We start from the raw sequence: 15,152 nt of genomic DNA on the forward strand, positions 1-15,152 counted from the left end.
TGACATTATTTGGTTTTTACATTATATATGAATTGAATTGAAAATAATAACCACATTTTCCATTTAATCATGAGTGAATGATATTAATTAGATAAATCTGTAGGAGGTTTGCGGGGATGTTTATCCAAAGTAATTTCTCCTTAACTCTCGAGAAAAGAGCAAAACTGAGAGGCATAATAAATGTCAAACAAGCAAAGAAAAGAGAAGATAGATTGGCGGTAAAAGAAATTAACAGATTGATAGATGAAAAAATAATTCCTCCAAAGAAGATTTCTCCTCCGGCGGAAATAAAATAAAATAAACATCTCCAAAAATAAAATAAAAATCACCCTACATCAGGTTCTTATATACAAGTACTGATGTTCCCTTATGAACAACGCGTGAAAAATGAATGTTAAATTACAGTGTCCTACAGTTGGAGACCAACGACTTACCTAGGCCCGCAACAAGTTGCAAGTGATGAAACCCTAAAATTGCTCCTCGGTAACGCCCCTTGAGATTCAAGCGCACTTATTCTTCCATTGAAGCAGCAATTCCTCCATCGAAGCAGCAGAAGGAGAAAAAGAATTGTCAGGCCTTTGGTGTAGCTTGTCTATTTCTAGATTGCTAAACAGGTGCTATTATTCGATTTCTCCAACAGACAGAATCAAAAATCGGCCAAACTTTATCGAAGTCCTGAAAGATCTCATCATTAATATAAGAAAAAAAACAAGATCAAGAAAATGATATATATGGAAGATGTTGATGAAGGAGAGAAACGACGATAAGACCTTGGCTGATTGAACTGGACCTCTAAGAGAAGATAATATGAAATAGAGAAGTTGTTCGCCCAATTTCAATTTGGTTACATATGTAAGATCTATAGAAATTAAAGAATACAGATGTACAGCCTATATAACAGATCATGTTCCGCGTGCTCTTTTTTTTCATAATGTATATAGCGTATAAAGTAATATCATGTAACCAACGTGGGATCACCAAGTAACAACCCGTAACTACTTAAGACCTTGTTTTGTTTAGGAATATGGTTAAATTTAATTATATTTTGTTTAGGATATAGTTAAATTTAATTATATTCTTAATAAACTGAATTATTACACCATTATTTATCCTCAAATAATCTATACAAATATTTACTTAAACAATATTATACTAAATATAATTTAAGAAAAAATGATAGGGAGAGTGACGGCTTGCCACCTAGGTCAACGACTCTCAACGACCTCCCACTTGATAGCCACCTTGGAAAAAAAGTCGCGTTGAATGACACATAAAAAAATTTAACAGGAATTTGTTTTTATTATTTTTAATCCCTCTCTCTTATTTTTCACTCTCTTCATTTTCGATTTCTAGGTTTTGAACCGGTTCGTCTTCCTTCACCGACTTCAGCGATTTATTGTTTCTTATTCCGCGACTTCAGACTTCGGTGATTTCTTGTTCCTCTTCTGCAACTTCGTACTTTGCCGATTTCTTCTTCCTTCTTCCACGACTTCAGACTTCGGCGATTTCTTCTTCCCTTCCAAACTTTGATAAGGTAAGCCCTAAAATCAATGACGAACAACAATGTTAGCGAATAACTAAAATCCTAAAAATGTTTATCTTTAACTTTTTAGGAGAATCAATTTTCTTCAACTACATCCAAGTCCAACACTAACATAACATAAGTTCTCGAACACGATCATTTTGTAGTTAGGATTTTCCCAAACATGTCTGGGGACTTTGATTTAATATTTGGAAACTATTTTTATTTATGTTTCTAGTTTATGTATCTGAGTTAGGAAATTTTATGACATGGTTTAGTAAATATTTTATGTATCTGCATTTTAAGGGAAAACAGATTCGTTTATTTTGCGATTTTAGATGAGTCTCTTGGTAATTGAGTTGTTTATAAGTTTTTAGAAACTATTATAGATTAATTCAGAAAAATTATCAATAACAGCTGTAGAAGAAACATGACAAAATTGAATTTTCATTTTAGGGACCAATTGGTTTAGAACATGATCATGTAGAGGGACCAATTGGTCTCTAACATGGTAAGATAAAACTTGATTTTTTAGTTCAACACTTTAAACTAGTATTTGTGCTTCATTTTATCTATTTTTTTTTGTAAAGTATATAAAAGAACCATCGTTGGCCTCGACAACAGATTGTCATTTTATGGACCAATTGGTCCAGGACATGCCCATGTTAGGGACCAATTTCCTGAAAAATTAAAGAGAGCTGCTACTGTGTTAGAAAATGTAAATAACTACCCATTTATAATGTTAACATTATTTGTTTGTTATATTATATATGAAATGAATTTATAAATTAATACGATTGTTGTATATTGAAAATTACTTAAAATGTTTGGTTATACATTAATATGGAAAGAATTGAAAATAGTGAGTTGGTCCATAAAATGGCTATGTTAGGGACCAATTATCTGAAAAATTAAGAGAGTTACTACATTGTTAGAAAAATGTAAAGTAATATCATTTGTAACATTATAACATTGTTGGTTGCTACATTATATATGAAATGAATTGTAAATTAATACTATTTTGTTTATATTAAAAATTATTTAAAAGGTTTGGTTGATACATTATATTGGAAATAAATTAAAAATAATTCAATTAATCCCAATATGATATGTTAGGGAGCCCATTGTTCCCTAACATGGACATATTAGAGACCAATTGATCCCGAACATGGCCATGTTAGAGACTAGATTGTGAAAATTTTAAAAAGTTTACTACATTGTTAGAAAATATAAATTAATATCATTTATAACATTGTGTTTGGTTGTTACTTATATATGAAATGAATTGAAAATTAATATCATTTGTTTATATTAAAATTACTTAAAATATTTGTTTGATACATTATATTGGAAATGAATTGAAAATAGTCCAATTGGCTTTGAACAGCCTATGTTATGGGTCAACATGGCCATGGTTAGGACCAACTTCCTAAAAAAATTAAAGAGAGTTGATACATTTTAGAAATATAAATTAATACAATTTGTACATGTAACATTGTTTGTTTGGTTGCTACATTATACATGAAATGAATATTATTTGTTTTTATTTAAAATTATTGTTTGGGTTGATACATTATATTATAAATGAATTGAAACAGTTTAATTTGTCCCTAACATGAATTGAATGATACAGAAATAGAGATCTCATCAGGTATTGGTATTAGTTAGTTGTCATGGATTGGAATTTGGAAATGAAGGATGAATTCGATGTCCAGGAGTGCAAACGCATCAGGTTCTTTGAGAATAAGCAGGATGAAGTTAAGCGCAGGACCCGCGATGCTGCCAAGCGCAATCGCTGAAGGTAGTTTCGTTAGCCTCTTTTACACTACTAACTAACTAAATCTACACTATCTGATAGCTTCTAGAATTCATAGACTGGTTCCATAGTTATTGTATATAAGATAACAACCTAGAGAATCAAAGATAGAAATCCTTAACTTAGTCATTCTCTAATCTTCCTTTTTCCATATGATTAATTAGCTATTTAGTCTCTACTCTGAATTGGGATGGCCAATTGGGCAAATGCATACATAGTTGATTCCAAATTTTCTTTGTTTTGCTTGTTGCAATTGCAATAGAAATGTCCCCCATTTTGCTTAAACCTTGGTTTATCAATTGACAACCAACTGAGCAAATTGTGACTGACACCTTAAATGGAATACAAAAAATCACTTTATAGTATGGACTTGAGTGTGTTAAAATGGGTTTGAAGAATTCAATTTAGAAAGGAATAGTCTTTATTAGAGTTGTTTAGAACACACTACTTCCTTACTTAGAATATCATTTAAAACTATGCACATGAATGAATGATGTTCCTTACTTAATAATTGTGCAAACGAACGATGTTTAGGGTCCAGCAGCACAGGAAAGACAAGAGGCAGCAACGGTACCACCCCGAAAGCCCAGAAGGATGCAGGAGATGATGATAACTGAGAAGTTCCTGAAAACTTTCTCTAGACACTGTTGTTATGTATGTAAGAATGTATATATAAGCCCTAAAAGGCTTTCTATTTTATCCATGTAATTTTGGCTTTGACTTTGGCTTTGGCTTGTAGATGAATTATGGAAAGAGTGATTGGAGATTAGTATGTCAAATTAATTCAAGCAATGTTCCTGTTTCTTTAATACTGATTATTATTATTAGTATTAATCGGTTTCTTTATCACCTTAGTTGTTAATAATAGTTAAAAAATTAAACAAACTTTACTTACAAAAAAATTAATTCAACTAAAAGAAAAATTAATAAGAAGAGTGTTATATTTTGCTATCTATAAGGAAGAAGCTAGTAATTCAGATTGATTAGCAAGCCAAAAGATGATATCTTCCTGCTTCCACCTTGACCATATTTTTCATTCCATTTTCGAAGCTCGTTCATGTTGGATGCCTCGTATGCAACCGAAGGCGCCACCTATATTTATTTTTGAAGGGTCAAACATAATATAAAAAAGAATTATGAAATTAATTAAACAAGATGAGTTTCATGAATATAATACTTTAGCCATGGACTGAATGAAGTCAGCCAAATTGAGTGGCCTCATTTCTTCAACATTCTCAGAATCACTTGTTAAGCCCTGAATACGATAGATCATTAATTTAAAAAATAAAGTCCTCAAGAATATGAATATAATAGAAGTCTATATATGTATATGATTTTACCTTATTCTTCTCTTCATAATCTAATATTTCTTGCACAGGTCTATATGCAGCAGCAACCACAAGGTTCTGCAGATTTAACAAGTTATAAGAGAATGTAATTACTAACTAGTTGGTATAAGAACAAAATAATAATATAATTTACCTTTAAGTCGCTCCCTGAATATCCGTTGGTGCCTTAGCAAGTTTTTCAAACTGAAATCCTGGTTCTATATTTTCTTTAGCCAGGAGAATTTTGAGTATCTTGACACGATTGCCAGCATCTGGGAGGCCTACATATATCCTGTAAAACAGTCATTAGAAAGAAAATAAAAAGAAAAAGAAGAGCATGTAAAGAAAGTACCTTCTTGGAAGAAGACGAACTACTGCATCATCAAGATCAAAAGGGCGGTTGGTAGCACCGATAATTATGATTCTTTGGTTTTCTTTTGACACCAATCCATCCCAAGCTGTCATAAACTCGTTCTTTACATTTCTATTTGATTCATGTGTAGAGGATCGGGCCCCAAGTAAACCATCAATCTGTATTATTAAATATAACAACAACATAATATAAAACCATATGAGTTGTATTATTAATCATTCAAATTGTAAGACAAACAGACCAGGTCCACCCACCTCGTCAACAAAAATAATTACAGGTGCTAGTTTCTTCGCATAAGAGAACAAGGCATTTGTAAGTTTCTCACTTTCACCAACCCACTGCAAACATTATTCACATACACAAATGTTGTTATCTTCCTATTATGGAAAATCTATAAAAACAAAATAAATTAGATTCAACAGTTAGCTGCCTTTGATAAAATAGTTGAGGCAGTCATGTTGATAAAATTGATGCGTGCTTCAGTTGCAAGTGCCTTAGCAATAAGGGTTTTTCCAGTTCCAGGAGGTCCAAAAAGTAATATCCCCTTGCAAGGCTAAAACAAATAAAGTATAGTATTATTATGAAATAGACTAATATAGGATTATTATGAAATAGAATAATAAAATAGTTTAATTATTTTAGTACCTTAACAAATTTCCATGAGAGAAAAGTTTGGGTCTCCTCATTGGGAGAATGACAAGTTCATTTAATGCTCGTTTTACTTCTTCCAGGGCACCAACATCATCAAATTTAATCCCAATTTCACCTGGAGGTAAAACGGAAGAGACAAAATTCTTTTCGTACTCATCCTCAACAAGATCTTGCAAATTTGGTTGCTTCTTACTCCTGCTTTTGACTTGTCCAAACTTTTTATTCCAATTTTTAAGCTCGGTGAATTCCTCACATGCAACCGAAGGCACCACCTACCCCCATTTATTTATTTAGATTAATTAGAACACAAACAGTGGTAAACATCAAATTATGCATGCAATGTAATTTAATGTTAATACTTTATTCTTGGACTGAATGAAGTCATCCAAATTGAGTGGTCTAGGGACAGTTGACGACGATGCAGAATCACTTCTTAGGCCCTGATAAACAAAAATGATAATAAATGGGGAGGACACAAACTGTCAAATACAATGAAAATCATTTGACAGGAGTCCAAAAAGAAGAACAAAGGCATGATGATTTACCACCACCTTCTTCTCTTTTTCTATAATTTCTTGCACAGGTATATATGCAGCAGCAATACAAAGGTTCTGTAAAAAAAATTAACAAAAGAATAATAAGATAAAGCCATATAATATTAGTACTCTCTAGTTGAGTTGATAGTACTTAACCTTTAAGTCACTCCCTGAATATTTGTTGGTGGCCGCAGCAAGTTTTTCAAATGAAAATCCTAGTTCTATATTCTCCTTAGCTAGGAGGATTTTGAGTATCTTGACACGATTATCCTCATCTGGGAGGTCTACATATATCCTGTAAAACAGTCCAGTCCAGTTCATTAGAAAGAAAAGAAAAGAAAAGAAAAAAGAAGAGAATGTAAAGAAAGTACCTTCTAGGAAGACGACGAACTGCTGCATCATCAAGATCAAAAGGGCGGTTGGTGGCACCCATAACTATGATTCTTTGGTTTTCTTTTGACATCAATCCATCCCAAGCTGTAATAAACTCGTTCTTTACATTTCTAGTTACATCCTCTTCATTGGATCGACGGGCCCCTAGTAAACAGTCAATCTATATGAAATATAAAATCATATGAGTTGTTTTATTAATCATTCAAATTGTAAAAAAGTGTGATCATTGTAAATGAATTTTTTCAAACAGATCCACCACCCACCTCATCAACAAAAATAATTACTGGTGCTATTTTGTCTGCAAATGAGAACATGGCCTTTACAAGTCTCTCACTTTCACCAGACCACTACAAGCATTATTCGTAAATACAAGTGTTCAGTAGTTGTTATCTTCCTATTATGGGAAATCCATAAAAACAAAATAAATTGAATTTAACAGTTAGTTACCTTTGATGCAATAGTTGAGGCAGTTATGTTGATAAAATTTATGTTTGCTTCAGTTGCAAGTGCTTTAGCAATAAGGGTTTTCCCAGTTCCAGGAGGTCCAAAAAGTAATATCCCCTTGCAACGCTAAAACAAACAAACAAAAATACTCCTTTTTTTTCTTTTCTTTTCTTTTTTAAATAGGAGTATTATGTTGAAAGAGACTAATGAAACTGTACTACTAGCAGTAATTTAATTATTTTAGTACCTTTAACAAATTTCCATGAGAGAAAAGTTCGGGCCTCCTCATTGGGAGAATGACAAGTTCATCTAATGCTTGTTTTACTTCTTCCAGAGCACCAACATCATCAAACGTAATCCCAATTTCACCTGGACTTACAACGGCTGAGAGAAAATGCTTCTCACTCTCGAAATCATCCTGCATGAATTTATAACCTAGTATATATAATCCTGAAAAATTCAATTTAAGATTCATTTACATTACAGGTATGTGTATTCTGTACCTTGAGATTTCGTGCAGGTTTTATCGATTTGTGACTCATAAGCCTCACTATTGCAGTCTCAATGCTACAGAAGATGCCAAGTATTCTTTGTTATAAATTTAAGCAGGAATATAAGTATTAAACTTGGCAAGTTGATAAAGTGAACAAGTAATTGTCATCTCTATTATTCTTATTCTCTAATTTATTTCTCATTTATATAATAGAATAAGTTGGTTAAAAGGAAAATCATTAATAATATTTGTGTAAATTCTTGCAACTTATTATGAGAATAATATCTCAAAAGTATCTCTTTCTCTCTATTTAAAAAATGTCATAAATAATTTGTGAACAAAATATCAAACATTTTTACCATTTAAGAGGCAGATTCAATCGTTCTCCTTCTACTGAAGGTTCAATGCAAGATGCTAAGTGAAGATTTTTTGCCCAACCAACTACCTTTTCAGCTTCTGAAAAAAAAAACAATAAGTTGCATGGTTAACATGATCAAGACTTCTTGCGAGAGAAAATAAAAATTCTTACTTGGCTTGTTAAGTATCACATGACCATTATCAACTACATCTAATAGATCCATGCATGTCAAATCATGTTTTTCGAGAACCTGAAAAAAGCAATCCTCCTCCCTTAGTTAATCGCGAACCTTAGCAAGAAAATGCATATTTTTGTTAATAATTGAATAGACAGTACTTTTGTTTGTACCTTTTGTAGTTCAGTTATGTTACTTCGAGTTAAAACAATTTGCATGTCCTTTACAAGTTGTTCATTAAATGTTCTCAAGACATCTTTCTCCTACAAGAAACAAAAACAGTTAAGATCGCAGAGTATGTCACTAGGCTTTACAACTATAAATTATGAAAGATGAAATAAATTGATACATACTGTTGGAGGATGTATGCTTATCACATTAGAAAATAGCTGAAGAATTTCATGACCTTCTACCTGCATCTTCGTGGAATTCAGTTCAGTAAATTGTTTGAAAAGAGGCTGAAGCAGAAATAATTCTCCATTACCAAAAAGTTTGCCAAAATCAAATGCAAGCCTTTGTAAATTTCGTCAACTGGAAATTGTATCAATCTATACCTACTTATAATCCTCAAAAAGAAGGGATAATCATATACTTTGTTCTTCAAAGTTAAGCATCTGTCATGTCTAAGTTATTTGGGTAATTCTGTATAGATAATATTTATTGTTCATGTTACAAATTGAAATTCACAGTTGATGGAATATACTCTTGGTCAATATTTATTTATACTATTTTCATAATCATTCCATTTGTTCTAAGTGGAAATCGAGGTCTCTTAAGCACCACTCTTCCGACCGACTTGAGCTAGCTTAGAAATTATCCACTACATAAATTTTCTAGTATGCGTGCAATTTAGAGGCAGGAAGAATTAACAATTTGGAAAGTAACTTGGTCTGTTGGACACAATGGAAAAGAGGTTATACTGTATAAAGATAGATGAAATGTTTGGAAAAGAAAAGCAATAAAGATAATAAGAATGTGGAATCTCACAACTTTCTTATCTGAAGAAGAATCTGTTTTTACTTTGTTTTGCCCACATATCAAGACAATAGGTCCCGATAGATCATCAAGCATCTCCTGCAGCTTGTTAAGGAACTCTTCACGTCCTGTTTTGGTAACAGCCCTTGAAAGCCACACAGATGGGTCTGGAAAATAGACAATAAGAGGCTGTACAGAACTCAGGACCTGCAGTTTAATGGAATGAAAATATTCTTAAGATGCCATTTGTGCACATTTCAATGGCTGTACAGAACTTGCATACATACATACATACATACCTCCTTCAAAGCTTCAATAGCGTCGTCAACCTGACTTTCTTTATCATGCTCAATTTCCTTAACTGAGGATATTAATTAAAAAGGAGAACATCAAATTTCACTTCCTGGTTGGATAAATTATTAATTTTTGGAAACAGTCATGTTATGAATTAAGAATTGAAGATGAATATAGTGACTGGAGTTCTCTAAGGTAGAAAGAAATGAAGAATATCAATGAAATCAATATTTATACCATCTAGACAATGCAGTGAAGATTTTGTCTGGGTTGTATCATCATTATAAAAAACAACCGTAACATTATCCCCATCCACCTCAAAGACCTCCCCACATTGACCACTAGCCAAATCCCTGCAATCAAGATAAGATCTTTGAGAATTCGTTCTTTTATATATAAATGTTGCGATCAAAATTCAATGCCATAGAATCGGTTAGGATGGAAATTTAAGCCTATAAAAGCCACAATTGCAGAATTTGTAAAAATAAAAAGGAAACAGAGTTAATCACCTATTATTAGTATCAACAGAAGATGGGTCAATGATGTACTTTACTCGATCACCTAATAATAAAAGTCAATTAACATGAAAGCAAATAATCGATAAAGATCCAAAGTCAATTAACAAGCAAGAACTTGAGGTGTGCACACACACCTTTCTTCAAAGGTCTCTTGGATTCAGATGACTCAACAACTTTTGACTTCGGTTTCCAGAATGAGATTATCTGCTTGCAATCAAATACCAACAAGAATCAGCGTTGTTGAACTATGATATTTAGTCAGCAAAAAATTTGGAATTCAAATTAGACAGTTAACATTTAGAAAGAAATATATGCACATTATTTTGATCATTTTCATCTTCGGTTTCGGTGTCAGATTCTGAAGAAGATTCTTCTTCACTGTCATAATCAACTTCACTTAATTCTTTCACACCAAAGTCCTGCACATGACAACAATCAACAACAACATTGGAATTTTATGAGAAGAAGAAAGTATATACAGAATAACCAAAATATAATTTAATAAATAAATATGAAAAACTCACATAAGGAGCCAAAACATTGCTATCAAGAATCAATAATGGAACTTTTAGATCATGTGCCAATGCTTTAACTAATCTTTCTTTGTAAAGATCCATACCTGGCACAGAATTAATGAGCAACAATGTGAACTAGCAATTTCGAATTGACAGATTATTAATTTTAAAACCATGGTTAAACCTGAAACACTTTGTAGAAGTATTCTCTTATTTGAACTAGAAATTTCAGCACCATAATATGCAGCAAATTTATCATTCTTTAAATGAGAAACAACACATTCCATCAGTACTTCTTTTGATTGTTTGCTGAAGCAAAATAAACAATAGATTAATATAGCAGCATATTAGCATGTATGACTAAGAATCAATAAATAAATAAATACTTACCAAATGTAATAAGGAAAAGTTGTCAATGAAACTGTTAGTTTCTCCCATGGAATAATTCTTCTCTTAAACTCATTTTTAAATATTGGAAATCCATCTCTTTTATTTTTAATAGTTAACTTTTCATTAACAAACCAATCCATCTGATCTTGTTTCTCTAGTCGAGCATGCTCATCCAAAATATTCATTCCTTTAGAACTGAATAATCGCGAAAAATAGGCTGTCAAACACTTGTTGCCTATTGTTGTAGAACTAGGATACCTATAACCTTGGATACTTGGGCATTTCAAATGATTTGACAGCCGAAATAAGAGGTTGCTATTTTTGTTTCTACACATTAATCTCCGAGCATACATTGCAAATCTGGAAGATGAAAGATACTTAGAATAATTAGAGGCTTCAAAACTGTAAATAGATGTTATTCCCATGAAAAACATAATAACATATATGTTAAGAAAAATGATAAACTAAAAAGTAAGTCCGAGCATGCCATTTAGGTAGGAGGAGAAATTTTTCAAAATGTTCCGGCTTCAAAGTGTCCCGAAATGGTCATTTCGAAAAGAAAAAGAAAAATTGTCCCGAAATGAGCGTTTCGGGACCCAAAAGTAGCGTTTTTGAAACCCGAAATGAGCGTTTTCAAAACCCGAAAAGAACATTTTCGGGACGTGGGGGCAACCTATCAGTCCAAGTCGGATTAGTTGAATTTATCATTTCTCTATAAAAGTGTTGAAAAGTATTTAAATTCAAAAATATATAAAATATAACTTAACAACTATTTATAAACTAGAATAATTAAATATTTATTAATTAAATTATTTTATTTATAAATTAGTAAATAAATAAGGAAAACAAATCATTTAATTTTATTATCAAATCTTGTAAAATATTAGTTCATATTTTAAATTCAAAATTAAATATAGAATTAACTTAACAACTATTTATAAAGCACAAAAACAAAAAGTATTTATTTAACATAATTTGTTCAAACTTTCTAATTTATTTATTAATTAAAAATATATTTTTTATATATAAATTTTTAGAATATATATATATATATATAAATAAATATAATTATTAATACAATTAAAAATTCTAATACATATAATAAAAGAGTTTGTATAGAATAATTTCATATGAAGGACTAGATTAAGATAAATTATATATCCTAATTAATTTATATATTTTTAATTTTTATTTTTATTTACTATTTAATTTCTTATATGTAATTTTTATTTAAATTTAATAAGAATTAATTTTTTATCAATATATATATATATATATATATATATAATTTATCTCTTCTAATTTTAAATAATATAAAATTATTATTTAAAAATGTTTTTATTAACTAACCATACAAATAATTTATAACTTAAATTGTGTTTTATAAATTAAATAAAATTTAAAAAAAAAATGAATTTATCTCCTCTCTCTTCTCTAGAGTTTAGGATTATAGGGTTTAGTTGAAGGTTTATGAGTTTAGATTTGAAAGTTTAGAATTCTCTAGAGTTTAGGATTATAGGGTTTAGTTGAAGGTTTATGAGTTTAGATTTGAAAGTTTAGAATTTTAAAGTTTAGGGTTTATAATTTTATAATAAAAAATTCTTATGAAAAAGACAAACAAATCAGAGTAACAAAGCAAATAGATCTCTTTCAAAAAAAATAGACTAAATAATATATTAGCAAAACTAAAATCGGGAAGATATAGATAAACAAAACTTACTTGAATAGATTGTTTGGAAATAGAATAGTCGAAAAACAACATATATTAACCGTACCAATGTGTTGAAGATAAAAAAAAAGAATTATTTTTTCTTGTCAAGGAAGTAAAGAAAAGAAGGAGGGAAGAAGATGAGGATGATAATAGTTATTGAGATTATATATAATATATAGGAAGTAATTTTATAAATAAAATTAAGTTTTTGGTCAATATTTTTTTTTTACAGTTTTGTATTTAGTATTTTTTCACTTTTAAAATAAATTTTATATTTTAGTTTATTATTTTTAATATATTTTCACTTATATTTATAAAATAAATGATTAAAAATATGCGTATCAAATATATTTATTTTTAAAAAAAAAATAAGTTCTTATTTTATTATATTAAATTAAATAATAAGTCAACTTTTTTTTAAATAAATTGATTTTAGGATTAATATATATTTTGTTTGAGGAGAAAATTTGGGGAGAAAATTTGGAAAAAAATGTATCACTTTATTTGTTAGAGAAAAATTATGAAGAAAGAGAGAAAAATTCTTTTATTTTTTCAGCCAATAAATTAAGCCAAAGTCATTTAAGGTCCCTCCTCAATTATTTCTTATTTTGTTTGGTAAATTTTTGATCGATTAAAAAAATAATAATAATAACCAGCCCACTTATTACCATAATAAATATTTATTTTTTAAAGAATTTGAAAATGCCATAACACATTCAATTTAACTCCAATTTTGAATTTATCAAGTGTTCAAAAAAAAATGTTGGGTAAAATTTGAATAGATCAACAAATAACACTTCAGAATTAACTAACCGTGCAAAACTTCTATTTGGCCAAAATGAGTAAAATCGAAATTTCTTGATTTGGTATTTTAACTTTTTTATTTATTTATTATAGAACCCTATAAATACCCTTATCTAGATTCTAGCTCTCATAAAAAAATAAGACCTAGCCACCCTCTAAGCAGTTCAGATCTTCTGCTACCGATTGCCGTGTTCCCCTGTGGCGCACCAATCAGATTGCAGCATTATTAATTTAATAATAAATCAATCTGGGCAGGAGACGGAGGGAGGGAGAATCCGGAATCCGGGTTTAGGCCCGGGTTCACACAAGACGCCGTTAACGGAAGCGCCCGTTAACGCCAGGAAATAATATAATATTCAGATAATACCCAGATAAGATATCTTCGCTCTGATCTACACGCCCGTTGCCATGACCCTCATGTAAACCCCGCATACCCACCCATGAGAAGAACGCGTGCCGTTCATGAAAATACACTTACACGTCCATGTAAAGACCGAATTGACAGTCATATTATATTTACGTTTATTAAATATTAATTTAATTTATTAAATAACACAGGCAGCGATATAATATTCGCTTCAAGTAATTCAATCTTTTATTTTCTTGGATTTTTTATTTACTTTTTTTATTTAATTTTTTTTTGCCTCGAGACTCGCTGGAGCGAAGATATATTTGCTTCAATTAATTTTAATAAAAACCCCATGTAAATCCCCCCTACCCACACATGTAAAGACCGCTTGACTACCATGTAAAGACACTTACCCGTTTATGTGAACACCAAAATGACATGGATTTTATATTTCCGTTTATTAAATATGAATTCAATTAATTGAGGATGACATGCAGAAACCGAACAAATCTTCGCCTCAATTACCGGATTGTTTTTTTTTTTTGTATTTAATTTTTTTTTGCCGGAGACATTCATGAGCGAAGATATATTTGCTTGAATTAATTCTAATAAAAACATCATGTAAAACCCCCATACCCACCCGTGAGAAGACCGCTTGCCTACCATGTAAACACATTTACCCGTCTATGTAAAGACCAAACTGACATGGAATTTATATTTCCATGTATTAAATATTAATTCAATTAATTGAAGATGACATGCAGCAACCGAACAAATCTTCGCCTCAATTACCAGGCTATTTTTTATTTTTTATTTTTTTCCGTTTATTAATAAATGTTAATGTAATTAAATTAAATTGACAATCAGTAAACGACCAAATATTCGCTTGAATTTTGTTTTTCGAGTAGATGATTGAAAGCGAAGATTTCTTATTTTCAAATAATTTTATCCTCACGTTCATGTAAAACCACCTCCCCTCCAATGAGAAGCCAACTTGCCTGTAATGTAAATTCACTTACCCGTGCATTTACATTCCGCGAATAAATCTTCGCTTCGATGAATAGTTTTTACTTTGCATTTATTTTTATTATTTTTTTAAGAAGTTACGATATCGAACGAATATTTATTCGCTTCCATGACTAGTTGATATAATTTCAATTTCCCGCTACAAGCCGACTCTCCCTCAATTTCATTTTCATAAGCAACTGTTCATATTCTTCTCTCTCTATCTCCCGGCGATAATCCAAACACTGAACGTCGAACCCTAGATATTTCGTTTATACTACAAGGATATCTTCTGAACATGTCGGGTAACCAAGGCAAGAACATGGAAGTGGATCATCCCATCGACTCCCGAGAGGTCGTCTTGCAAGTTTGTAGGAGCATAAACGAAAACGAAACTGCACCCACTCCGGCATCCAACGTCAATCCCAGCACTAAACCAGAGAGGTATGTTGATCTTATTGTGTTTATACTAATTTTACACATGTTTATTCAATTTATTTCG

General features: G+C 30.8%; 1 protein-coding gene across 1 annotated transcript; it reads right to left on the minus strand.

The window, feature by feature from the left end:
• Window positions 1-4,304: 4,304 nt before the first annotated feature.
• On the minus strand, window positions 4,305-9,288 carry LOC124918051 (transitional endoplasmic reticulum ATPase-like). Its single transcript, XM_047458309.1, is given in 22 exon segments — window positions 4,305-4,430; window positions 4,516-4,593; window positions 4,679-4,744; window positions 4,821-4,855; window positions 4,858-4,958; window positions 5,019-5,197; window positions 5,294-5,377; window positions 5,470-5,593; window positions 5,685-5,962; window positions 6,050-6,130; window positions 6,236-6,301; window positions 6,383-6,521; window positions 6,598-6,779; window positions 6,883-6,966; window positions 7,067-7,189; window positions 7,311-7,481; window positions 7,567-7,630; window positions 7,916-8,012; window positions 8,086-8,164; window positions 8,263-8,352; window positions 8,443-8,502; window positions 9,077-9,288. Coding segments are annotated over 22 exon segments (2,391 nt in total). The 5' UTR covers window positions 9,161-9,288.
• Window positions 9,289-15,152: the final 5,864 nt, after the last annotated feature.

This window comes from Impatiens glandulifera, unplaced genomic scaffold (assembly GCF_907164915.1).
Source record: "Impatiens glandulifera unplaced genomic scaffold, dImpGla2.1, whole genome shotgun sequence".
NCBI classification, from domain to species: domain Eukaryota; kingdom Viridiplantae; phylum Streptophyta; class Magnoliopsida; order Ericales; family Balsaminaceae; genus Impatiens; species Impatiens glandulifera.